Source organism: Sturnira hondurensis, unplaced genomic scaffold, assembly GCF_014824575.4.
Source record: "Sturnira hondurensis isolate 20B ecotype Veracruz unplaced genomic scaffold, ASM1482457v3 Scaffold0008196, whole genome shotgun sequence".
NCBI classification, from domain to species: Eukaryota; Metazoa; Chordata; class Mammalia; order Chiroptera; family Phyllostomidae; genus Sturnira; species Sturnira hondurensis.
Genome location: NW_028080827.1, coordinates 24,049,420 through 24,077,043, shown reverse-complemented (window position 1 = coordinate 24,077,043; position 27,624 = coordinate 24,049,420). Strand labels below are relative to the sequence as shown.

The 27,624-nt window shown below is 36.4% G+C and overlaps 1 protein-coding gene across 6 annotated transcripts in view; it reads left to right on the top strand.

The window, feature by feature from the left end:
* The window catches only part of DDHD1 (DDHD domain containing 1), an 84,893-nt gene that overhangs the window by 51,787 nt on the left and 5,482 nt on the right, over window positions 1–27,624 (top strand). For 3 of the 6 annotated variants that reach the window (XM_037054331.1, XM_037054330.1, XM_037054328.1), the window contains 6 exons: window positions 5,945–6,207; window positions 7,571–7,646; window positions 10,987–11,136; window positions 19,673–19,925; window positions 20,944–21,135; window positions 23,862–23,945. In XM_037054331.1, coding sequence (XP_036910226.1) covers window positions 5,945–6,207; window positions 7,571–7,646; window positions 10,987–11,136; window positions 19,673–19,925; window positions 20,944–21,135; window positions 23,862–23,945 — 1,018 coding nt within the window. The remainder of the gene's footprint in view (window positions 1–5,944; window positions 6,208–7,570; window positions 7,647–10,986; window positions 11,137–19,672; window positions 19,926–20,943; window positions 21,136–23,861; window positions 23,946–27,624) is intronic. The other 3 variants (XM_037054334.1, XM_037054332.1, XM_037054329.1) reach the window with 1 other exon arrangement.

Here is a 27,624-nt window from a genome sequence, read left to right as displayed (position 1 = left end):
GGGGGGTGGACAGGAATCACCAGTGGATCCAAAATTGAGGGCAAAATTTTGATGAGAAACAGAATGGTTTCAGTGTGTATTCTCACACACTGTGTTTTAGTTAAAAAGTGAGAAAAAGGTATCCAGGCAGCCCCTTTCCTGGTGTCACTGAGGGACTCGCAGAGGACACAGGATCATTAATGCAGTATTTCAGTCATGAGAAAGCATCAGACAAACACAAATGGAGGAAGTTATAATTAAAAAGTAGGATGATACTCTGGTTTCTCTTCAGATCGTATAAATCTTTCACCTTTTTAAAAGTAGGATGAGACTGTGTTCTTTTAAAAGGCCGACATCATGAAAGACAAAAATGGCTGACCAAAATGTTCCAGATTAAGGAGGCTAAAGAGACAGGTTCCTAAATACAGCACCTCATCCTGGACTGTGTTCTGCAGTGGATGGGGTAAAATGCTGCAAAGGATATTATTAGATCAGTTGGCAGTTTTAAATGTGGACATTTAATTAGATGAAGTATTTTATCAAAGTAAATTTATGAAGTCAATAACTATAATCAACATGTTTATGCAAGAGAATATTCCTATTCTTAGGAAGTATACACTGGAGTCTTTAGAGGTAAGGGACCTTGACATCTATAATATATCCTCAGCTATTTTACAAATTAAAAAAAAATAGGTGTGCATAGAGCCCTGACTGGTGTGGATCTCAGTGGGTTGGGAGCTGGCCAGTGAACTGAAAGGTCAGGGCATGTGCCCGGATTGTGGGCCAGGTCCCTGGTTGGGGGCAGGTAAGAAGCAACTGATCAGTGTTTTATCACACATCAGTGTTTCTCTCCATTTCTCCTTCCCTTCCCCTCTCTCTCTAAAAATAAATAAAGTCTTTAAAAAAATGTCCATGTGTATGTAATAGAAACAGAATAAGTAATGAAGCATAAGCTAAAATGATAATATATGAATCTTGGATAAAAGGTATATGGATGATCTGTGTTCTTTACTTTGCAACATTTTATAAATTGAAATTATTTTCAAATAAAAAGTTAAGAAAATGACAAAAAGTTTCTCAGGTTTCTTCCCTGGAGGTTGTAAATCGGTGGGTCTGAGGGTAGAGCCTGTGTATTTATGTTTTTAACAGTTCCACAGGTGATGCCATCAGAGAAATGTGGGAATCATCACTAAGGCATTTTGGAGAACAAAAGAAAAACTTAGAAGTGGGCAAAAAAACTTTCTTATTTTTAAAAAAGGAAAACTCATTCTGTAAATCAAAGTGCATTTAGTAACAACAGTGGTTTTAGGCTGATCTTAGAATAAGTTATTTTTCAACAGTATATGTTTTCTTAAGGAAGTTGTGATAAATAGTAGCCAGCAGTTCTTCAGGGATTAATTCATGCCTAGTGAACAAACCTTGTTTGATTGATTGATAGGCACAGGAAAGAGTCTTTTCCCCTTCCTGTCACCCTTTGGAATCAAATAGATACAGATTCAAACTCTGCCGCTTAACTAGCTGTTTGACCTTAGATCTAATTTCTCACTTTCTCAGCTTCCTCTCTTATAAAATGGACCTAAATTATGTACCAGATAAAGGTTGCAATGAGGACTAAAGATGTATATGTATGTAAAGTTTCCAGTACAATTCCTTTTCCTTGTATTTTCAACTTGAGATTAAGTGTATATCTGTCTTTATGTATTTCAAGGGCTGCCATTTAGGAAAAAAGAGACATTTTTTTTAACTCCAGAAATTAAAATAAGTATCAGTGAGTAGAAAATATAGAAAGAAACACATTTGTTTACTAATAAATAACTTTGTAATAACTAATGCTACCTTTAAAAAAATAGAGGTTTTATCCCTGGCTGGTGTAGCTCAGTGGATTGAGCGCGGGCCTGTGAACCAAAGGATCGTGGTTCGATTCCCAGTCAGGGCACGTGCCTGGGTTGTAGGCCAGTTCCCAGCAGGGGACACACGAGAAGCAACCATACATTGATATTTCTCTCTCTCTCTCCCCTTCTTTTCCTCTCTAAAGATAAATAAATAAAATCTTAAAAAAAATAAAAAGGGGTATTACTAAAAAAATTATAGTGGTGAGTTTTATCCAAACTTTATTATGCTAATCATTTTACAATATACACGTATATCAAATCATGTTATATACCTTAAACTTTTTATATAATGTTATACATCAATTATATCTCAGTAAAACTAGGAAAACATTTTTGATAAAGAAGTGACCACTGTAGAGATACTACTACTAGAGGCTGAGCAACTTATCAGGGATACTACTGAAGGGACTCCTTCACAGCCATTTAAGTTATATTATCTCTCAGGTCCCTTTTCATTCATGACTTTGAGGTTGCTCATGGAAGGATCCTAACTCATGAGTGTGCAAGTAGCCTCTAAGAAACAAAAAACCATGGTTAGGAAAAAAGTTTTATGTATAAATCAGTACTTCTCAGGTCACACTTTCTGAAAAATTTTTTCCATTTTTTTAAAGATTTTATTTATTTATCTTTTGAGGGGAAGGGAAGGAGAGAAGGGGAGAAATATCAATGTATGGTTGCCTCTTGTGCATCCCCCCACTGGGAACTGGCCTGCAACCCAGGCATGTGCCCTGACTGGGAATCGAGCCGCGACCCTCTGGTTTGTAGGCCCGTGCTCAATCCACTGAGCTACGCCAGCCAGGGCTCCATTTTTTAAAAATAGAACTAATATTCAGACTTTCATCATCAGAGAGCCCTTGGTCCTTACTTCAACCCTAAATAAAGTAACATGAAAAATCAGAACTGTTTATCTTACACACATCTGAACTCTATTTGCAATGGTTTTTAAAAAGGAAGAATTATAACAAAAGTTGTTAGAGCAGTATCTTGTCATTGTTATTTTAAATTTAATTAAAGTCTGTTGTAATTAATAAACTTACTATAATTTTTTTAAAAAGGAATTTGGCCCTGGCTGGTGTGGCTTAGTGGAATAAGTGCCAGCCTGCAAACCAAAGGGTCACTGGTTTGATTCCCAGTCTAGGGCACATGCCTGGGTTGTGGGCCAGGTCCCCAATAGGGGGTGCATAAGAGGCAATCACATGTTGATATTTCTTTCCCTCTCTTTCTCCCTCCTCTCCCCTCTCTAAAAGTAAGTGAACAGAATCTTTAAAAGTAAAAAATATTCTTGACAGGAAAATACTGCTGGGATTTTTATTGGCGGGGATTGATTTTCTTCATAACTTTTAACTGTTAAGCTATGCTTAGAGATTTAGAAACAAGTTTTGAAAACCCATTTAATGCTTACTGTGAAAGAGGTTAACTGATTTGATTAGATAATATATGGAGCTAATGAAATTAAGATTGCAGGTTTTATCATTAATCTTGGTCCAAGTGTCCCAAATGAATATACTTTGTCACAAAAGGGATCCTAGCGAGGAGAATATAATTGGATCAGATAGGAGAAAGGGAAACCAAATTAGAGGAAAAAAACTAGTTTGAGTAGGCTTCATGGATAAAACAGAGATTTCTCCTTTTGCCGCTGAGTGGATGGTTTATAAAAGCATTTAGAGGTAGAGCAAAGCCTTTTTAAAAGTTGGCTTTCAAAATCATAATATGTTGACCACAAGTGTTCCTGTATTATGTAAGGTACAGGCAAAGAGTAGAAATGCTACCATCTCTAGATGGATTCTGATAAGGAAACATGAAGACCGTGTTTCTATTTAAGTGTATGATTATTAAAACAGATGAGAGCATCAGCTCTCCAAAAGCTGTTCATTCTGCTTCATTCTATGATGAAATATTTTAATGTCAAGTAGAATTTCTCTGTCTTGAATATTTACCCTCGGGTTTTTAGCCATATATGATTGATGGACTAAGGAACTATTGCATATAGTGAGAGGTGCTTTAAATATTTAAAATATGAAATAAATCAATCACTGGTAGAGATGTGGGTAGATACTTTTCTTTTTAAATGTTAATTTGAAGGGGTTGGTGTTTTAAAAAAACAAATTAAGTACCTTTTTCCAGAGTACTTAAGTATATATCTTTTACTGTTTCTAGATTTACATGGTATGAGACTTAAAACTAGGCCTTCAAAAATAAAAATTATTAACAAACATTACTTTTGAAGGAATTTATTTTTTCTAAACATGAGCTTTTTCTACAACTTTAAATTGTAAATCAGGAAAACTACAAAATTTTAATGAGTTGGTTGAAATTCATATCAAAACGAAGTCATATTATCAAAGCCAAAACATTACATTATAGTTCCCTTTGAACAGAGCATGTACTTGAATATCACACTGCTTACTCTTGAAACTATTTGACTAGAATTACCTACAACTCGTTTCTTAGAAGGCTTTTATACGCCTTTGTCACTATAGCAATAGTTTCCCAAGTACAGCCCCTAGAACTACTGAATCAGAATCAGAAACTCTGGGATGGAGCCTAATAAGCTGTGTTTAGCCAGCGCTCCACACGATGCTGATGCACATTGAAAGTTGGAGAGCCAGTGCAGCAAGCGTGGGATTCTGTTGCTTTTCCTTGGGAAAAAAAAATTAAAATGTGTGATTAAAGTTAAGTTTTTGCTTTCCTCTCCAGAGAAAGGGCAGCTTTATTATAATCCTTCTGTATGCTACCAGCTCATCTTGTCCTTCTCTTCCTTCATTTGAATATATTTCATCAGACCCAGCACATGGTTTCAGTAGCTTTAACGAAACCCTCAGTGTTGCATTGTAGAGCACTGAGATGTCAGCAAAGAGAACACCATGCCTTCATTCATGTCATTGCTAATCCTGCTAAGCATGAATGCTCAAATGATTCTCAGTTTAGGTCAGCAGGTAGAGAATGTTCAGTAAAATCTGATGGAGTCTAGATGCCCTTGAGACATAACAGTAAGATTGAAAATAGAAGCAACACATAACTAATATTTATATGGTAGAGTACCAGCTGGCATATTAAGAACTAGTGAATTGAGAAGTTGACTATCAAGCAGGAAATTTACCATTAATTGTAGTAGTCAGCAATGATAGGAAGAGGAGAGAACCTCCTTAAAACTCAGGTCAGGACCCAGTATGGATTTGTGTAACAAAAGAACCTACGCTTGTGACTTTATGGCATATACTGTTAAAACTAAATTTCCCACATGACTTCCCACATCATTAAACTCTAAACCTTAAAAAGCCTTGTTTTCCAGCCATATAAAACAACATTCTACTCACATCTATATTACCAACTTTTAGGAGTTTTAGAATATCAAGTAGATCAACGTTGACTTTTTCTTTAATCTTACAGTGGCATTTTATTACATCATTCTTATATAAATGCATCAGGTAATAATATATATAATAAGTATACCTGGTATCAGAAACTCAATTTTTTTTCCTAAAATTTATTATGGCCCTAAAACTACAAGGTACAAAAATTTACTTGCATGTAAGTTGCAACAAAAAAGAAATTTCCAGAGGCTCTTTGAAATCTTAATATATGGAAGTGCTGGTTCATATAGCTGGTTTAAGGACTATGAAAGGATTTGTGTGGGTCATATTTGCCTTTATTTTTTAATAATGATACCAATCACAGGTGGCAAACACAAGGCTCACAGACCAAATCTGATCTTGCACCTTGTTGTATCCAGCTCAGCACTTTGTTTTGGCCTGGTGGCCGCACCAAGCTCCCTGCCCCTAGTAAAGGAGTAGTTACATTTACACAGTCCTAAAGTTGCATTCGGCCCTTTGAGGGCAACTGCGAAGCTGATGTGGCCTTTGGTGAAAATGAGTTTGACACCCCTGATATAGATTATAATAATACACACCTTCATTTTCTGTAAGGTTTTGAAGCACTTGAATTAATTTTAATAACCCAGGTATATTTGGCCAGTAATGTGTTTTTCTTTCTTAATGTATTTGAGTTTAGAAATGAAGTTTATAGTAGTCAGTGATTACTCTAATATGATAATATTCTCTTATTTCAAACAGCTAGTTAAAGGCCTTCAGCAAGAGCTGAACCGATTATATTCCCTTTTCTGTTCTCGGAATCCAGACTTTGAAGAAAAAGGGGGTAAAGTCTCAATAGTGTCACATTCACTGGGATGTGTAATTACTTATGACATAATGACTGGCTGGAATCCAGTTCGACTCTATGAACAGTTGCTGCAGAAGGAAGAAGAATTGCTTGATGAACGATGGATGAGCTATGAAGAACGGCATCTTCTTGATGAACTCTATATAACAAAACAACGGTAAAGTACCCTAGCCTGTTAAAATAATTTAATTAGTGTCTTCATGGAATTACTGGACTTCTTAGAAAATTTGAAGATTTTCATTATAAAGAAAAAATACGTTGTTCAGGGTACAGAGATTATTAGGTAACACACTTAATCGAGGACTATTTTCATGCTAATTACATGTATTTTCTTGTTTCATAAAATAAATGGCTTTGGCATCTGCTTCTTTTCCTTTGGTCTGTCCTTCACAATTTATTAGGAGTGAACTCTAAAACTTTTTTAAAGCTGAATCACTGTGTAGAATCCTTGTTGAAATATTTATCAGTTTGTAATCCTTTATAGTTTCACCAATCTTAGAGATGGGCTCTTACCTCTTTTATTCTGGAAATAATTTTCAAGCCTTTTTTCCTTAGCAAATCTATTTTCAACACATTTTATAATTATCTGTATAGTTAGTCACATGCTCTTTCTTCTTTGCCCTCTTAATGACTGTCTAGTCACTCTTAATAACATAGTGAAAAGTCACTCATTTTGATAATTAGTGTTGTATAAAAACAACCAATTTAAAAAAACAACCAATTTAGTTGACTAAAAGTTTTACTTAGAAAGCCTTGGGTTTGTTTTACAGATTGTAATGGAAGTTGTTTACAGATTTTTATTTAGAATCTTACAAAATACCATAGGCTAGATACATAAAGTTTACAGTGGCAAAATAATTGCTAGCTTTGAAAGAAAATGTCATGTTGGCAAGTCTCAGAACAGTATTTTCAATATAAAATCTAGTAAAAAATTGTTAAATAGGCTTATAAAATGAACTGCAACCTTTTATTTATTTTTTAACTTAGTTCCATTGTTTATTAAATGTAAGTAGATATGGAGCACTGTAATGGGTTAAAATTGAAATATCTTGAACGTTCACTAGCAGAGAAGGATTAAATAAACTATAGTTCATTTGTAGGATGAACACAGCTGTTATCAAGAGTAAAGTAGATCAGGAAGCAGCGAAATGAAAAGATGTCTAAGTCTCATTATTAAATACAGAGGGGGAAAGACATAGACCAATGTATATGGTACGAACGTTCGGTGTGATTTTTTACGAGAGATATATATACATACTTGCCGCACATTTCACTGAAGGATCCACCAAAAAAACCTAACAGCAGGTATTATGAATAGTTGTACTTTTACTAATCATTTTACAAACTTTTGTAGACTTTTTATGCTATAGTAGGTATGTTTATTAAATACTGTTAATCAGGATTAATTTGAGGAATTAGATAATGGGTCATCAGTTTCTTCCTTATACTTAGTGAACTGGTGAGCTCTTAATAATTATGAAATAATAAATATGCATACATAATTTCATACTGCTTCCTAGGCTGAGAGAACTAGAAGAACGGCTACATGGATTAAAGGCATCATCTGTGACACAAACACCTGCCTTAAAATTTAAGGTAAGGAAACATGGATGAGATTTTCATTGTTCTTTTTCCAAAACAGTATTTGAGCCATGACACTAGGGTTCAAATGAAATCTTAAGTATTGTTCTTTCAAAGTGGTGTTTATTGAACGCATACTGTGCGTTGGATGGACACTGCTGGTTTCTGGGTTCTTCAAAGACAAGACGAGACAGTTCCCCAGACCTTGGGGTGTATAACACAGTGTTACTGCTGCTATCAGAAGAATGATGTATATACAAGAGAGGTTTTTATTTTTAGCTAAAAGTGTTACAAGGGAATGCATGACATTTGTACTTGTTATCAGTAACTTGGAGTGTTTGTAAGTGGAGGAAAGGAAAAATGCTATTCTGTGTAAAAGAAAGAACATAAAGGTATGGAGGAATATAACTTTATATAGTACCTTCGAGAAACACAAAATAATCTCAAGCAGTGGGGAAAGGAAAATAGCTGGAAAATATTTAGTATTTAGAATGAACAAACCTTTATGCCCAGCGACCTGTGGGGGCTCAGAAAAATAAGTGGAAATATAACAGTGATGATTGCAGGGAGGGAAAGTTGGCATTTCAGTCAGTGAAAGGTGTATAACAAAAGCATAAGATGGACACAAGTAGTTTGTTTGGAGCAGGGTGAACAAACTGGTTAGGTTAATGTGTAGACCTCAGGGCAGGGGGCTGTAGAAGAGCAGGGAGAGCTGGAAATAAAGAACTTATGTATGATACGGACAGTAGGAAACTTTTCAGAGTCTTCGAGCATCAGAATGGAGCTGTGAAAGTAATGGTTTAGAAAAATAAAAGTGGCAGAGAGATGTTGATATTCATTCTCCTCAGTGTTGAAAAGAATACAGCCTACAGCTGAAAAACAGTGTTTCCGTTGTTAAATGGAGTATGGTGTAAGTTTCCTTGCACTCATTTTCTGCTGACTATATGCCCATGTTTAGTATACTATGTTACCTCTTCTTAAAATCTGTGGGGGTTTTTTAAATCACAGGAACTTAACACACAGATTAAGTAATAGAATGATGCAGAAATTTTTCAAAACAGTAAGAATTTTGAGGAACAATTTGCAGAGTGTATGATTGCATAACCACTAAGCTATACACCTGAAACTGATACAAAATAATATTGAATGTAAACTGCAATTGAAAAAAACTAATTAAATAAAACATTCAGAATTTTCTTAATAGAATCTATCTCTACAACTTGTAAATTTTTTAACTTACACATTTAAAAATTGTGTCTAAATTTATAACATATATTTTAAAACTATAAGAATGTAGTCTTTGGAATCATCCCCACCTGGAATTTGAGTTCCATTTTTATCACAATTATTGTATATAATCAATTTCAAATACACAGAATTTATCTAGTAAAAGAAAGTAAACCCTTCTTCTGTTTTATGTCCTGGGTTTTTTACTGAAGAGTTGAGTACAATCCACTAAGATATATTAGGATCTCAAAATTTAGTATCACATTATTAGTAATTATGTACTATAGTTACTATAGTGCTATAGTGGATCACAATACAAGGTCATATGTAGTCTAATGATATGTATTTAAAATTATTAATTACTTATAGAGGAAAAATATAGAAATCTAAAGTTTAAAAAGGAATGTCTGATGAATCGGCAAATTAGTATGTAGGACTCCAGAATTCTAAAAGGAACATAAATCTTCGGTGCCTATTAACTGGCAGATGGATATACCTTCAGAATAGAGGTGTTAGATACATTGTGGGTGACTACTGAACTTTAAAAAGATACTGGCGGACTTTGGTCTGGAGAATGGGAAACTGATTCTGATCATGAGGCTCTGCCACTAAACACAATACCTCAAACTTAGTATGCACAAAAATAGAATTTACTTCAGAGTTTCCTGTTACAGTTAATGGAATTGCTAGCCTCCCAGTGAGCCAGAATCTAATCTTATGAATTGCCTCTTACTCATTTCTCATCCCCGTCACCATTCATTCAATTTCATTCCACCCTGTCTACTCATACTTTCATTTCTGAATGGGACAGCTAGTCCCCCCTGGATTCAGGGTATCTTTTGCCTAAACTCAATAATTTCCTACCTTGTCTCCAAGTCACCAGCCTCCTGATTTTCCAGTTTATCTACAAGCTACTATCAGTTACCAACCTCCTAAAACATGGGTCAAATTGTATTCTCTTTCACCACCTATAAAATAAATTAAGTCCAACTGTCTTAGTCAAACAGTCAAGGTTCTATAGCATTCTCTCCAAGCTACATTTTCCCCATACCCAATTTTTCAACCATGTCAGACTATTTCTGTTCCCTAAATTAAGCCACATTCTTTCCTGCCTCTGCTTTAATTCATGTGGTTCCAGCCCCAGTGTCCCAACCCCAACCATGGAAATTCTTTTCATCTTTTTTGGCCCATGCAAATGCTTCCCTCCTTTGCAAAGTCCTCAGACTTGAAATAAATTATTCCTTTCTCTGTTCTCTCCTTTTTAAAAAAATTTTGTTTTCTGAATTTAGAAAGAGAAAAAAATACCAATTTGTTGTTCCACTTGTTTATGCATTCACTATTTGCTTCTTTATGTGCCTTGAACAGAGATCAAACCCAAACCCTTGGCTTATAGGGGCGACGCTGCAGCCAACTGAGCTACACAGCCAGGGCTTTTTCTATTCTCTTATAGCAACAATTTTCAAATGGTGCACTGCAAGAATTTTTAAACATGAATACCTGCCTATTGAGTCAGGGGCACCAACCTCTTTTCTGTCAGATTGTCAACTTTAAAAAAAAGACAACAGTCAACAATAGCCATTCTGTGTGAATGAATCAAAATTATACCTATTTTTTGTCAGATTGGCAAAAAGATCATTTATTTTTTGTTGTGCCACAGAATTTCAATAAGTTTGTTTGTGCCATGAGAAGAAAAAGGTTGGAAACCATACTTTCTTTCCCTATCTTATGCACTTGTTTTATTCTGCCTTCCACACAAGATTCTAAACTTTGAATGTAAAAGCTCTGCCTTACTCATTTTTATAGCCTCTACAGAATCTAGTATGTTACTTTACATAAAATAGTAGCTTAATAAATCTTTGATTAGTATATAGAAACACAATGAAATTACCTTCCTTATCCTTCTCATTTATTTTCTATTATATTTAAAGTTGCTCCTACAAATAGATTGCATAGAATAATGATTGGGATATAGTTAAATAATGCAAATGCCATCTAGACAAAACTCATAAAAAAGACATATTTGGAAATAATTTTATTATTTATATCTTACCATATGTTATATTGTGCCCAAATTCTATGAAAAAACACTTCACTGTTTTTAAAATTTCGAATGACTTTATTATTTTAGGTTGAAAATTTCTTCTGCATGGGATCCCCACTGGCAGTTTTTCTGGCATTACGTGGCATTCGCCCGGGGAACACTGGAAGTCAGGACCATATTTTGCCCAGAGAGATTTGTAACCGGTTACTAAATATTTTTCATCCAACAGATCCAGTGGTGAGTTGCATGTATAGACGTTTTTCTCCATTAAATTGTTCCTAAAAGAATCTTTAGGAAATCTGGCAAGTTACCACTGAATTCATGAGAGGTCATTTAATGATTTTACTTGAATAGGTTCATCTTTTTAAACATTTGTGTTTTGGATGATATAAGACTCAGGAAATAAAATACCTTAGGATGACCTGTTTATGTTGTACTTAGAGTGAAAGACTATCATGTAAAAATAATAATACAAGGGACAGGGATCTTCTGGACTTTCAAACCATAACCAGTTGCAATACCCATAACCTAGCCATCATAAATTTTGAGAATCTCACTTTAAATACTTTTTCTCTAAAGCATGCATGCCACAATATCAAAATGTGTTTGGTAGATCCTCTTAGAGATGAAAATATTTAAATATTATGTATTAAACATGAAAAAGTAGAAGAGTTCATTTTAGCCTAGTGGAATTATAAACTTTTGGGATTTTTATATTTTCTGTTATGTTTATATTATACATTTTTAAAAAAATGTAAACACTCCAAGGATCTTGTATCCAGGTGAACAGTATAATGCATAATTTTTTAGATGAGAAAAATGCTTCCTTAAGTCCTTTGGGAGACAAGCTAGATATAACTAAATTTAAAACAAACTATTTTAAATACCATTCTGAAAAATAGCCTTATATAACTGTATAAAAGTCTTCTTTAAAGATTGTTAGCTAGTACTTAGGACCACAGTGGGAAGACTTTCACTCTTTCAGCCAAAAGAAAGCCTGGAGGTAGAGGCAGGTCTCTGGGAGCTCTTAGGCTGTAGCTGACCATCCCCTGGGCCCAGTGCTGGTAAAAGCCAGTCTTGGTGTGCAGCCTGGTTCTTTCTGCACACACCCAGACCCAGGAGAGGGAGCCACATGCTATTGATCTCTGATAGCTCCAAACAGGTTGCCCAGAGCTACTCACAAGCCAGGTTTGACAGATCTACCTAATACATAGAAACAAACACAAAGAGGCAGCCGAAATGGGAAGACGGAGAAACGGGCTCTGAATGAAAGAACAAGGGAATTCTCCAAAAGAACTGGATGGAATGGAGGCAAGAAATTTATCTGATAGTGAGTTTAGAATAATGATTATGAGGATACTCAACAGTATGAAAAAAGACATAAAAGCCATAAAAAAGGACCAGTCAGAAATAAAGAATGCAATATCCAAAAAAATAATACACTGGAAGGAATAAACAGTAAATTAGATGAAGCAGAGGATGGAATCAATAATTTGGAAGACAAGATAGAAAAAACACCCAATTAGAGCAGCAAAAAGAAAAAAGAATTTTAGAAAATGAGAATTGCTTAAGAAACCTTTGGGATAACATGAAGCATAACAACATTCACATCATGGGAATTCCAGAAGGAAAATAAAATGAGCAGGGGATCGAGAACCTATTTGAAGAAAAAATTACCAAAAATTTTCCTAATCTAGTGAAAGGAAAAGACACACAAGTCTAGGAAACTCAGAGAGTCCCAAACAAGTTGAATTCAAAAAGGCCTATACCAAGACATTATAATCAAAATGGTAAGGCTTAAAGACCAGGAGAGAATCCTAAAAGCCACAAGAGAAAAGAGCATAGTTACATTCAAGGGAGCACCAATTACACTGTCAACAGAAACATTTCAGGACAAGAAGGGAGTGGGGTGAAATATTCAAGGTGATGAAAAGCAAGGTCCTACAACTAAGGCTACTTTTCCCAGCAAAGGCTAGCATTTAAAATCAAAGGAGAAATAAGGAGCTTCCTGGACAAGAAAAAGATAAAGAAGTTTGGCTTTTGGAAAAAGCCATTATTGGCTTATCCCAAGCCAATAATGAAACAAATGTTTTAAAGGGCTTGCCTTAAAAAGAAGAGCCTTGGCTGGTGTAGCTTAGTGGATTGAGCGTGGGCCTGCGAATCAAAGGATCGCAGTTCGATTCCCAGTCAGGGCACATGCCTGGGTTGTGGGCCAGTTCCCAGCAGGGAATGCATGAGAGGCAACCATACACTGATGTTTCTCTCCCTTTCTCCTTCCCTTCTCCTCTAAAGATAAATAAGTAAAACCTTAAAAAAAAAAAGCCTAAACCTTTAAAAAGAAGAAGAAGAAGAAACAGAAAGAAAAAAATCAGAGGAAAATAGTTTACCAATAAAATGGCACTAAATACATATATATCAATAATCACCTTAGATATAAATGGCTTAAATGCTCCAACCAAAAGACAGCGTAGTTGAATGGATAAGAAAAGAAGACCTATACATAATCCTAGAGTCCTACCTCAGATCACAAAATACACACAGACTAAAAGAAAAGTGGTTGAAAAAGGTATTCCATGCAAATAGAAAAAAAAACTGGAGTAGCAATACTGATATCCAACAAAATAGTCTTTAAAAACAACACTATAAAGCCCTGGCTGGTGTAGCTCAGTGGATTGAGCGCCGGCCTTCGAACCACACAATCGTGGTTCAATTCCCAGTCAGGGTGCACATGCTTGGGTTGCAGGTCAGTTTCCGGCAGGGGCCAGTTCCCTGCAGGGGATGCATGAGAAGCAACCATACATTGATGTTTCTTTCCTCTCTCCTTCCCTTCCCCTCTAAAAAGATAAATAAATAAAATATTTAAAAAAACAACGCTATAGTGAGAGACAAAAGATGCTACATAATGATAAAGGGAACAACCCCAAAAGAGAATATTACCCTAATAAACATTTACACACCCAACATAGGAGCACTGAAATATGTAAAGCAAATCTTGATGGATAAGAAGGGGGAAATTGACAAATACAGTCATAGTCAGGGATTTTAATATCCCTGTGACTTCCATAGGTAGATATTCCACTCAGAAAATCAACAAGGAGACAGGGGGCTTAAACAACACACTAGATCAAATGGACTTAATTGATGTCTTCAGAACATTTTACCCAGAAGCAGCAGAATATGGGGTCTGTCCAGAAAAAGTCCGGCCATTTTAATATAACGAGAACAGTTTGTGCAATATTGATGTAACCTGGAAGCCAAGGAGAGTGGACTGGAATGCACATGTATGAACAATGATGACTTCACTGTACTAATCAGTGGGGGCAGTAGACACCATTGAGTGAGCATGTATACTGTGTGGCCATTGCATTCAAAATGACTGAGCAAGTAGAGCAATGAATCTGCATCATATTTTGGGTTAAGCTCAAACATTCCTCCATGGAAACTATTCAGATGATTCAGAAGGACGCAACTATGGGCAACTGGTGATTAGCAGCTTCACCAGGTCAGCATGCCACTCATGCATTATGTCTCGTGCAGTTTTTTGCTGAAACATCAAATTATCCAAGTGATTCGGCCCCACTACAGCCCAGATTTGGCACCTCGTGACTTCTGACTTTTCCCCAAACTAAAATCACCTTTGAAAGAAAAGAGATTTCAGGCTGTCGATGAGATTCAGGAAAATATGATGGGTCAGCTGATGGTGATTGGCAGAACTGTGTGACATCCCAAGGTGCCTAACTTTGAAGGAAACTGAGGTGTCATTGTCCTACATACAATGTTTTTTGTATTTTGTATCTTTTATTAATAGATGTCTCTATTGCATATTACATAGCTGGGTATCTTCTAGATAAATTCCATATATATACTTCTTTTTTATTTTAATTTGTATTTAATTCTTGTTCAAGTACAGTATTTCTCAAGTGCATATGGAATATTTTTTTAGGACAGATCACATGTTAGGACACAAAATGAGTCTCAATAAATTTAAGAAAATTGAAATTATATCAGGCATCTCTGACTAAAATTCTGTGAAACTAGAAGTCAATCACAAGAACACTGAAAATACAAACAAAGATACGGAAGCTAAATACAGTGATCCCTCACCTACCATGGGAGTTACGTTCCAGAGACCCCCGCGGTAGGTGAAAATCCATGAAGTAGTGGTGTTATGTTTATTTTATTATTTATATATATTGTAAGACTTTATAAACCCTTCCCATACTCCTATAAACCTTTCCCACTGTCTTACTAACCTTTCCCACACTCTTACAAACACTTCATATGCTCTTAAACACTTTCTACACTCTTAAATCTACATAATTTTAACAACATATAAAATTCTATATGGGTACTCACCAGTGAAGTATACAGTCATCTCTCACTATATCACAGGTCACTTATTGTGGCCCGCAATACAGTGAAGCCTCAATAAGTGACCTGCGATATAGCAAGGGATGACTGTAACTTGTTATATGAATGGGTCAAAAACAAGATCAAGGAAGAAATCAAAAGATACCTTGAAACAATGAAAATGAGAACACAACAATCCAAAATCTATGGAACACAGGGAAAGCAATCCTAAGAGGGAAGTTTGTAGCATTACAGGTCTATCTTAAAAAAAAAGGAAAAGAAAAAAACTCAAATAAACAATCTAACTTCATAATTAAATGAACTAGAAAAAGAACAGCAAAGCCCAAAATGAGTTCAAGCTAGGAAATAACAGATCATAGCAGAAATAAGTGAAATGGAGTCTTAAAAAAATGACACAAAAGATCAGTGAATCTAAGAGCTGATTCTTGGAAAAGATAAACAAAATTGACAAACCTTTAACCAGATGCATCAAGAGAAAAAGAGAGAAAGACCCGCATAAAACCAAGAATGAAAGAGAAGAAATAACACTGACACCAAAGAAATAGAAAGAACTATAAAAAAATATTATGAACAACTGTATGCCAACGAGCTGGACAACCTGAATGAAATGGGTAAGTTCCTAGAAACATACAATTTTGTACATCAGGAAAAAATCAGAGAATCTAAATGAACAGATTACACCTAATGAAATTGAGGCAGTAATCAAAAAGCTCCCAACAAACAAGAGCTGTGGACCGGATGGCTTCACGGGTGAATTTTACCAAATATTCCGAGAAGAACTAACATGTATCCTCAAACTACTTCAAAAAATTCAAGAGGATGGAAGCTTCCCAAGCTCATTTTGTGAGGCCAGCATTATCCTAATTTCAAACCCAGCTAGGGATACTACTAAAAAAAAAATCATAGACCAAAATCCCCGAAGAACATAGTTGTTAAAATACTCAACAAAATAATAGCAAACCAAATATAACAATGTGTCAAAAATATCATACACCATGATCAAGTGGGATTTATTGTGGGAATGCAAGGTTGGTATAACATTCACAAATCACAAATGTGATTCACCATGTAGACAAAATGAAGGATAAAAACTACTTGATCATGTCAGTAGTTGCAGAAAAAGCACTTGATAAGTCTTATCTGTATGATGTAGATGATAATATTTACCTCATAGGGTTGTTAGGATAAGTAATATAGAGGGTCTTGCACAAATAATTCCCCCCTTTTTGTAATATATTTTATTGATTATGCCATTACAATTGTCCTATCCCCCCTTCATTCCCCTTGACCCTCCCTCCCACCCCACATTCTCCCCCTTTAGTTTATGTCCATGTGTCGTAAGTTCTTTAGCATGTCCATGTGTCATAAGTTCTGTCCATGTGAAATAAGTTCTACATTTCCCACACTACTCTTGCCCTCCCCCTGTCTATTTTCTCCCCACTGTCTATACTTATTCTCTGTACCTTCTCCCCGCCTCTCCTCCTCCCACTCCCCTGTTGCTAACCCACCATGTGATCTCCATTTCTGTGGCTCTGCTCCTGATCTAGCTGTCCTCTTGGTTTGCTTCTGTTTTAGGTGTGGTTGTTAATAACTGTGAGTTTGCTGTCCTTCCACTGTTCATATTTATCATCTTCTTTTTCTTAGATAAGTCCCTTTAACATTTCATATAATAAGGGCTTGGTGATGATGAACTCCTTGAACTTGACCTTATCTGAGAAGCACTTTATCTGTCCTTCCATTCTAAATGAAAGCTTTGCTGTGTAAAGCAATCTTGGATGTAGGTCCTTGCCTTTCATGACTTGGAATACTTCTTTCCAGCCCCTTCTTGCCTGTAAGGTCTCTTTTGAGAAATCCGCTGACAGTCTGATGGGTACTCCTTTGTAGGTGACTGTCCCCTTATCTCTTGCTGCTTCTAGGATTCTCTCCATTTTAATTTTGGCTAATGTAATTATGATGTGTCTTGGTGTGTTCCTTCTTGGGTCCAACTTCTTTGGGACTCTCTTAGTTTCCTGGACTTCCTGGACTTCCTGGAAGTCTATTTCCTTTGCCAGACTGGGGAAGTTCTCTTTTATTATTTGATCAAATAAGCTTTCAATTTTTGGTCTTCCTCTTCTCCTTCTGGTACCCCTATAATTCAGATGTTTGAATGTTTAAAGATGTCCTGAAGGTTCCTAAGCCTCTCCTCATTTTTTTGAATTCTTGTTTCTTCCTTCTTTTCTGTTTGGTTGTTTCTTTCTTCCTTCTGGTCCATTCCATTGATTTGAGTCCCAGTTTCCTTCCCATCACTATTGGTTCCCTGTGCATTTTCCTTCATTTCACTTAGTTTAGCCTTCATTGTTTCATCTAATTTGTGACAATTATCAACCAGTTCTGTGAGCATCTTCATCAGTGTTTTGATCATCTGATAGGTCGGCTATCTCTTGGTCGCTTAAAAGTACTGGCTCTGGGACTCTGATTTGTTCTTCCATTTGAGCCATAATTTTTGGTCTGGTCACACCTGTTGTGTATGAGGGGTGGGGCCTTAGGTGTTCACCAGCGGGGGGTCAACCCAGTCAGTGGCTGGGTTGTGATGCTGTATGTGGGGACTGGGTCAGAGAGGGAACAAAGGCCCTACCTCCGCTCTCTGTTGGATTTCGGTCCCCTCTGCCACTTCCCACAAGCAAACTGGGCCTTACTCATGCTGGTTCCCATGTGGGCGGGCTTGTGTACGTTCTAGGACCCTGTGCATCTTTCCAATAAAGTTCCCTGTGAGGCTGGAAGTCTCTCCTGGCACCTTTTTAATTGGTGCTTTTAGGCTTTATTTCCCATCACTGGGGCCCTGGGTTGCATGGTCTGTCTCACTGCCCGTTTTTGCCTAGTTTATCTGCACTTGGATGTGGGACTGCAGTCGGCCCCATGCTGCCTGCGCTCCCAGGTCTGGCAGCCACCACCATTTCCTGCCACGGCCCCTCTACACTGGCCGCCAGCTCTGCCCCTCTTGTCCGTCTGGTTGAATGGTTGTTGGACTTCTGTCTGTTCTAGTTGTGTTTTTGTTTCTAAATCTTTGTTGTCCTTAATTTTGGTTGTGTGAGGAGGCATAGTGTTTCCACCTATACCTCCGTCTTGGCCAGAAGTCAATGTCCCCCCCTTTTTAAAGACTTTATTTCTAGAGAAAGGGGAAGGGAGGGAGAGAAACATCAATGAGTGGTTGCCTCACGCGTGCCCCCAACTGGGGACCTGATCCACAACCCAGGCACGTGCTCTGATTGGGAATCAAACTGACAACCTTTGGTTCACAGGCCAGCGCTCAATCCGCTGAGCCACACCAGCCAGGTCCCCCTTTTTATTACACAAAATTCTTACATTACAGCATCCTAAGCATGTAATTCTGTAACAAAACAACATCACACTCAAGCACCACACGTGGCATTTTAGGTAAAATGTTTGAATTGCTGTCCATCTCGTGCGAGACTTTTCACGTACCCTACCAAGCATACTCAGTGGTGTTACTTCTGCCCGACCCTGTGTATGTGAAAACATGTAGCTAGATATTCAGTATTTTGTTAATATGCATTGATTTAGCTCATTTGTTTTATAACTTGAACGTGAACTCTGGGCTTTTGGTGTCCTTTGTATAATGTTAAATTTTGTTGAATTATGAAGGAGGCTTATAATCTCATTAATATTTTTATTACTCATTTTATAGTTTTCCTGTAATTTTTTAAATAATGTTTTTTTAACGTTTATGTCGAAACTGTGCTAGGCAGTTTTTACAAATATTATCTGTTCTCTCCAACATAGTTGAGAGGAAGTGTTACCCCCTTTCCTACAGTTCAGGAAACTAAGGCTCTAAGACTCTGTGACTTGGTGTCACAGGCCATGAGTGACAGAGGCCAGGATATGAACTCAGGGAACTCTGGTGCCAAATCCATTGCCATTTCTGCTGTACCATTTCCACTTCACATTAGACAAATAGTATAATATCTGCATCTACTTTGTGTGTTATTATGTTAGTCTGTTTGAAAATAGAGTTTACTAAGATCTCCTAAGATACTAAGAATTTATCTTATTTCCTGTGTTCCTGTTTACTCTTTGTAACTTCAGCTTTGTTTGTGAGACTAACATAAATCTGTTAATGATATGAGAACATAATAAGAAAAATTTATTTCTCTGAAAGATTAATTAATGGGTACTATTAACATAGACTAACTCTAATTGTTTTTTTTTCATAGTTCCATCATTAAGGAACTGTTGGACCAGTTACATATTACTAAGAGTAAACAAACAAATAGGAATACATGTTAGAAATGACAGGTTTTTTAAGTTTTCATAAGGTCTGTTGAGCATGTACCAGAATGAGAATAAACAAAGTACTAAAATCTGAGCCTTAATGTTGTGTTTCTTTGATTTTTTTTTAATCAAGGCTTATAGATTAGAACCATTAATACTGAAACACTACAGCAACATTTCACCTGTCCAGATCCACTGGTATAATACTTCCAATCCTGTACCTTATGAGCATATGAAGCCGAGCTTTCTCCACCCAACAAAAGAACCTACCTCAGTTTCAGAGAATGAAGGCATTTCAACAATACCAAGCCCTGTGACCTCACCTGTCTTGTCCCGCCGACACTATGGAGAATCTATAACAAATATAGGCAAAGCAAGCATATTAGGTAATTTCTCTTCAGTATTCCTTATCAGTGAATATAAGCACTTTTTTACAGGCATTAAATTTGGAGTATTTGGAAATATTCTGTGTTAAAAACCATCCAACAGTTAATTCCCGTGTTTAGAATTAACTACCCCTCTCACTGTTTGTGGTTGAGGACCAAAGTCCTGGAGTTCTCTGAGTAGATCAGATCCTATAGTTTTACATTATGAATAAGCTGGATGCACAAAAAAGGTCTGGGGATCAAGTCCCTGATTTTAATCTTGTGAAATCTTACACAAGTCATAGATTTAAATGCATCATCTGTGAAATGAGCTACTTGAGTTCTGAGGGCAGCCTTACCAACTAGTTCTCTGATCCATGTCCCAAAAGTCTCTTAAACAGTATTCTTCCTGAGGCAACAAGGATATTTAATTTGCCTCTGAATGATCTCCAGTGCCAGCCACAATGTTTAGCATAGCACTGGAGGTTAGTTAGATGCCAGTTGAATTTGTCCGTTGCTCTTGCTTACAAGTTGCCTTAGTATAAAATGCCACAAGGTGGCACTATAAGTAGGCTTTACCTGCTGGTTTAGTTTGTTTCACTTCGTCATAATAAATTGCTTATTGACATTTTTTTATAACATACCCACTTCACTTCAGTATTGAGCGTATGAATAATAAATATATGCCAATAATATATGCCAATAATAAATATGTGCCAATAATAAATATACGTCAATGGCATGGTTTTTAAAGATTTTAATCTTACCAAATATTTTAATACATAATGACCACTGGAATAAAACAGAATCTTTGTTCCATTGTAAGCTATATTCCTAGAGCTTGTACACTCTCATTCTGTTTAATACCATTTTTATTTTTAAACCTATAATATAATTGTGACTTTTATTAAATGTTCCACCCTGGAAAAACATGACTAGGGCTTGGTCCCTCTGCCAATTGGCTGTAAATACGGGTGGTGCTCTAGCTTGGTATGTGGTGTAATTCAACAGAATGACTGCCCTGTTTTCTGAAATGCAGGGGCTGCTAGCATTGGAAAGGGACTTGGAGGAATGTTGTTCTCAAGATTTGGACGTTCATCTACATCACAGTCGTCTGAGACATCAAAAGACTCGGGAGAAGATGAAAAGAAGCCCATTGCCTCGCCTTCTACTACCACAGTGGCAACACAGACCCTTCCACATAGCAGTTCTGGCTTTCTTGATTCTGCATGTTAGTTCATACTGTTCTTTCCTTAAGTTTAAATACTGTATCTTTTAAAACTGAAGAGAGCAGAGATTAGTAGTCAACTCGAAAATCTAAAGCTTTTTAATTAAAAATGTACTTTGCTGCTTATATTTTTAAGACTAATTCCAGGTAAGTGGTGGTTTTACTGTCTGCATTGGTGGATTAATGGTAATCAGGACCTTGTGGCCCAGGGGTCCTAAGTGTGGAGCATAAAACGAAACTTTTTGAGATAAGCACCCTCTGGTTTTTATAAAGTAGATTTTTAAAAATATGGTCTCTTTGGCCTTAAAAATTAATGTAGTTGCATCAAACCTATGCTATATCTACTCTTGATACTTTTTAAAAACTGCTACGCCAAAGCCATCTGCTGCTAATCCCTCTGTTTCTTTTATCCAGCCTAATTATAAACCCTCAATGCTTCCATTATTATTGGATCCACTATATGGCCTTCAGTTCTCTCCCAGCTACCTAGTATAAAGCAGGTACTCAAGAAATGAGTGAAGGACTTGATATTAGAATGGAGTTATATTTATTTTCCCTAGTAAACTTACAAGGTTTAAAATTTTGAATTATTGTGAAACACTAATACACTTAGTATATTAACTTCCAAGGGTCTAATCTTGACCCTCACTTTTAAGTGTCCAGCAAAATAAGACTAAAAAGTCAAGTCCAGTTTTTCCATTAAATTATTTAACAAAATGTAGATTTTTTTAAAAATTTTATTTATTTATTTATTTTTAGATAGAAGGGAAGGGAGGGAGAAAGAAAGGGAAAGAAACATGAATGTGTGGTTGCCTTTCATGTGTCCCCTATTGGGGACCTAGCCCGCAACCCAGGCATGTGCCCTGACTGGGAATCAAACCTTACAACTCTTTGCTTCACAGGCCAGTGCTCAATCCACTGAGCTACACCAGCCAGGGTATAAATGTAGATTCTGAAACAGGCTGCTCTTTTCTGTAACTATAAGAGGAAAACTTTTCTTTCTCTAGAAATTTTTAAGCAACATATTTTAGATACTTAAAGTCTTGTTACTGTGCCTACTGCTCTAAATTTTAAAATGCAATCATTGCCATCCATAAAACTTGCTTTAAAAAGAAGTTCAGTTGTGACAGTCCTAGAGGCCATAGTCATCCCCACCCGGGCGTGAATTACCCTGGGCATGCCTGAGTTGGACATTCCTGTTTAGGCCAGTAGCATTGTTTCAACGTAATCTTTGTTGGAATGAATACTGAACATTGTATAATTGCAAGCCTTTTGAACACCACCTAGAAAATTCATTTGCGACTTTGATATTTACAAATTTCATATCTTAGTTTTCCGATAAGAGTTCCTATACTGTCACTGACTTAAGCTCTCACATCTACTTAATATCAGGATTGTGGTTGTGGAAATACAAAATCCTGTTATAACATGCAGATTTCAAAAGAAAACTAAACTTCTGAGGAAAAATAGTTGTAAGAATTTTGTGAAATGGTAGGTCGAAAGTCACAATTCCTTAGTGCACAGCAAAGATGTTAGTAAATAGTGGGAGTGAAGGAGGGAACCAAAGAGCAGGGCAGGCCCCCCAAGAGAAAGGGTAATGAAGACGTGGAGAACCTGTAGGATCCGAGGGAGGAAAACTGGTTTTTTAGTGAGTTTGGGTTTGTTTTGTTTTGTTTTCCTATTTAACATAGTAGTTTCAAAATGATGGTAGAGAACCCTGTTCTTTCAGGACGACAGAGAGTAGAGGTGCTTAGCCGTATTGCGTCACTACGTTTTGATAGCTTAACAAAATGAATTTTCTGTCATTCTTACATATAAATTCTTTGTTGGTCCAGATGGTAAACTCCTTGTCAACTACACACTCAACTAAATCTGACCTCATCGTGAATCTTAATTACATATATTCATCTCCAGATACAGATGTAACTGTTAAAATTAGACAACTACTGCTACAGTAGAATTCTGCCTTTTCAATGGAATCCTCAAGATTTGCCTTACTAATTCTTTGATTTGCTTCATTGATATACTCTACTGTGTAAACCTGATTTAGACTAATTTCGTAAGTCTTAATTGCTATTTTGGCTATCTCTTACAAATCATTAAACTTCCTGAAGTCTTTCTTCTTTTTGGAATTTGGTCTCTGTGATTAGGTAATTCTGGCTCCTTTCTGCTCGCCTTGATTGCCTCAGTTTTTCTCCATAACCTTTGTTCTGAAGCTACTGACTTTGATTCTGTCTTTGAGGATAAGATGGACACAGACTTTGAATTCATGATTAATCGGGGTTTCTGTCTTTGAAGACTAAGTGCTGTCAGTTGTCATCAAGTTGATGGCACTCACTGTTCTTCATTTCTTTTGAAAAAGTCTAAGCTTATTTCTAGTGACTTTACTATTCCATTTCTTATGCTCCCTGATGTTTGTAACATATTAAAAGGAAAGATCTGATTCTTTTAGCATAGCTTTTGCCTCTAGGTTAGAACTTAAATGAACTATATGCTTTGGGGATATCTAGGTATTAACAGATTGTGACATTGTATTTTCAAAATTAATTATGCTTACATTTTCCATGAGAGAACTCTTCACAAAATATAAAGTGTGCCCTTCTTTATGTATGCTAGGTTTAATCAGCTTATTTGGCAGTATTGTTCTAACTTTGGCCACTGCATCATTGAAGGCCATTTGTAACTATCAGCTAACACTTTACAGCATCTTGTGTTTTTTTTTTTCACAGATTTCAGACTTCAGGAGTCGTTCTTTAATCTCCCACAACTTCTTTTTCCGGAAAATGTAATGCAGAGTAAAGATAATAGCCTCGGTATGGTATATGTCAGGAATAGCATTCAGAATACTATGAAAATGATCTACTAAGAGAGTTCTTCTGCTCATTCAAAAAAATGGATCAATTCTTTTGAGAAATCAGCCTGTAGATTACTTCATATGTACTTTCTTTCTGTATTTTCTATACTTAAATGGTAGTGACCCTGAAACCCAACTGTTGATCAGTGTGTAATGTGCTGAAATATATGATACTCCTTTACACTCCTACAAAGAAGGAACCTTTTAGGAGAGAAAAGTATGAGTCATTTTTTCTTCTCTATTGTCCTAAAGGCTTTGAAGGACATTCACTGTACTTCTCATGTACTACACTAGATATTAAAGGTTTTCGTAGTTAAGGATTTAGTCATTCCTAGTTTTTTTCAGATAACAGTAACAGTACCACTTAGGGCTTTTAGGTACATCATCTGGTTTCAGTACAAATATTTAATATTCTTTAGAAGGGTAAGTTTGCATTAAAAAGTTAGAATTATTGAATGTAAGAGATACTTTCATTGTCTTAATTTTCAGCACATTCTACACGTCACAAAGAATTAATCTTTGCACATCAAATTATTTTCATCAATTCTCATTTTCCATAAATCCTTTTTCCACTTTAAAAAAAACAATGGATTTTATCTTCAACAAAAGATATGTTACAGGTTTTTCTTTGGGTATTTTAAACATATCTAATTATATAATATCTCTATTGAAAATTTTCATACATTTTTCTTTTTCTTTTTTATTTCTATTGTTCAGAACAACTCTTGATAAAAGTTTCAGAACAGTGTTCTAGTGTAACAAGCTAATTTGGTTTTTTTTCTCACGAGCCACAGTTTGTGCTGATCTAACTCAGTGAATTCCCCTCAAGAAATGAGCTTATAACAGTGGTCACTCTGGTACCTGCTCATTTAATTTTTAGTTACTTCCATAAAGAAATGATTCAGTTTGTGCTTCTTGCATATTTAGTTGGAGAACAGAAAATTTATTCATTCATTTGTCCCGTATTCTAGCAACCTTAGATCCTCTATCTTAGAGCCATACCAACTACCTAAGCCATTACACCACTAATTATAACCATACCAAACTGATTCACGCGGTAATATGTATATGGCTTCTCTTTTCTCTTCCCATTTTTATTTATTCTGCAATTACTCATGAAATTATTACCATGAGCAAAGATACCAAGGTAGTCTGTAGAAAAGATACCAAGATAAAACAGACAAGTACCACCCATAAAGATATTAAATGCTGGTATGGAAATTAAGTATTTTCCAGAGGGCATATATTCTGTAGGGAAGGTAGATAACTACATAAATAATTACAATATGTGGTAGAATGTGATGAGACACGTAACAGAGGTACAGGTAAAGGATTCTGTCAGTTCTAAGGAGTGAGGATATGATTTTACCTGGAAAAATCATCAAAGGCTTTCTGGAAGTATGATTTAGACATGCAGAGATTAAAAACCATTTCAGGGAGAAGAACCAGGCTAAGCAAAAGCACAGAGGGTGTAAGGAACGAGTTGATTTTCTTGAGAAGTACCAGGCATGAGTGGAAGCAAGTTAGTTCTGAATATGATTGGGAGTTTCTTGAACCAGACTGTAGAGGGTCCAACAAACCTTGCCATCTCCTAGAGGTTTTTGTGTTCAAGATTGACCCACGGAGCCTCTCTGTTTACCCACTTAGCCCATCTGTTGTCAGGGTAGATTAGTGTTGAGAAACTTTTTTGGCAGAAATTACAACTGACTATAAAACTCGTTTTAGAGTTTTTGTTATTTTTCTCAAATAAAGGGTAGTTGGAGAATATTCCTAAATATATTTGGAACTACAATAGTTCAAAAAATACCTAAGCACATGAAATATATAGTTGCTCCAAGGCAGCACAAAAATGAGGCATAATTTGCTAACAAGAACTCTGAGCATAGTCTTTCTTATTACAGATGAATTTTTGACCAGATATTTGGAAACAGTTTCCTTTTAACTACTTTATTTCTCTTGGTGTCTGCTTGGAGCCAAAATCATACAAATATGACCATAATTATTACTTATAAATAAGACAACTTTTAAGATTCATTAAGTTCTAAAAATTTCCTATCTAGAGAAGTTAAGATGCTTCCTTTAAATAGTAGTAACCTATCCAGTCAGTGCAATTATAATACTAAAGTGCTTTCTTTCTATTCACGTTATATTTTTAATACCATATCCATGTTGACAAGCCTTATGCACAAGAGAATTCTCTGATAAAAGCACAGTAATGATGACATTTGACCTTCACGTGATATAGATTGCAGACATTTGCTTTGGGGAATAGGGAGGGAAATATGTTCATATGCATGAATCCCCAGTAAAGAAAATCCTTGTTTTAAAGCAGATAAGCAAACTGCTGACTGTTAAAAGCCAACATTTTTTTTCTCATTTTTACTTCTTTTCAGCTGTTCAGGAATCTCATTCTTTTCTTTGTGAATAGAAGAATTCTAGCAGATAGGCACTCAAGAAGGAGAAAGGAGGACAAAGGGATGGTTTTATATTCTCCTCCTAAAACTGGGAAAAAACTGCCGACCTACCTATATGGCACTAACCCATCCTCTATGTGGTAATCATGAGAAAGGTCCAAGGCGACTCCATGTAGACTGGGGCCCACTTTGGCCAAGAGCACATCTCATAGCACATACAGGTTGGGGCGAAAGTAAGTTCACAGTTCATATGGAAAATATTACAATAATTGATAATAACAAGAATAAACTCTGTCTTACATACTGACAACCGGAAACCCACTTTTGCCCCATCCTGTCTAGAATGGTCCTGTCACGTAGAACATCGGTCCCTTGGGAAATCTGTGATCAGTATAAACAAGAGAGAGAAGATGAGACAGGCCCATCTAGTCCTATTCATCCATCTGCAAAATCAACACAAATGTGAGGTTAGCTGCATGGGCAGTCAGAGTGCCTGGGGTAAGCTTTTTAAGGGAGGTGAGAGACTGAAGAGTTCATCAGGTACACACTGGCTACCCAGATGGCTGGCTACCCATTTTGACAGGGACAAACTAAGATAAATAGAAAGAGACAGGGCCATTTAGTTAGCAACACTTAATAACGTCCCTGTAGGTTATAAGAATAACAATGGCATATAATAGGATAATTAAATTAGGCATTTTAGTGTCTAGTATATGAAAGACAGTGCTGTATGATAGTAATAGCGTATTAAGAATAGATTTTAAGTACCTAAAATTAAAGCAGAGCCAAAATAACACTTGTTATAATGAAAAATCTCTAAGTTTGGCCAGTGGAGGCATAGGTAGAAACCCTTTGCTTCCTTGCACAACCAAAAGGAAGATAACCAATCTAAAATCAATAAACAACCAGAAGTGCCAGAAAAATCAAACTGCATGGAACTCCGACAACCAAGGAATTAAAGAAAGGGCCAACCAGACCGGCGAGGTGACTGACTGTGTAGGCGGGGCTGACTGACAAGAAACTGAGACCCAGCTGACTGGACTCTGGCAGTTGCCATAGTGGGAGAAACTCACAGTCTCACGTGGGAGTTCGTTAGTTGGAAACTGGGCTAGAGACCAGGGCCAGCTGCACTGTTCCCTCTCTGACCCCCTCCCAAGGCAGCACTGCAGCACAGCAAAGGAGGGTTACCCTTTCCAGGTGAATACCTAAGGCCCCACCCCCTTA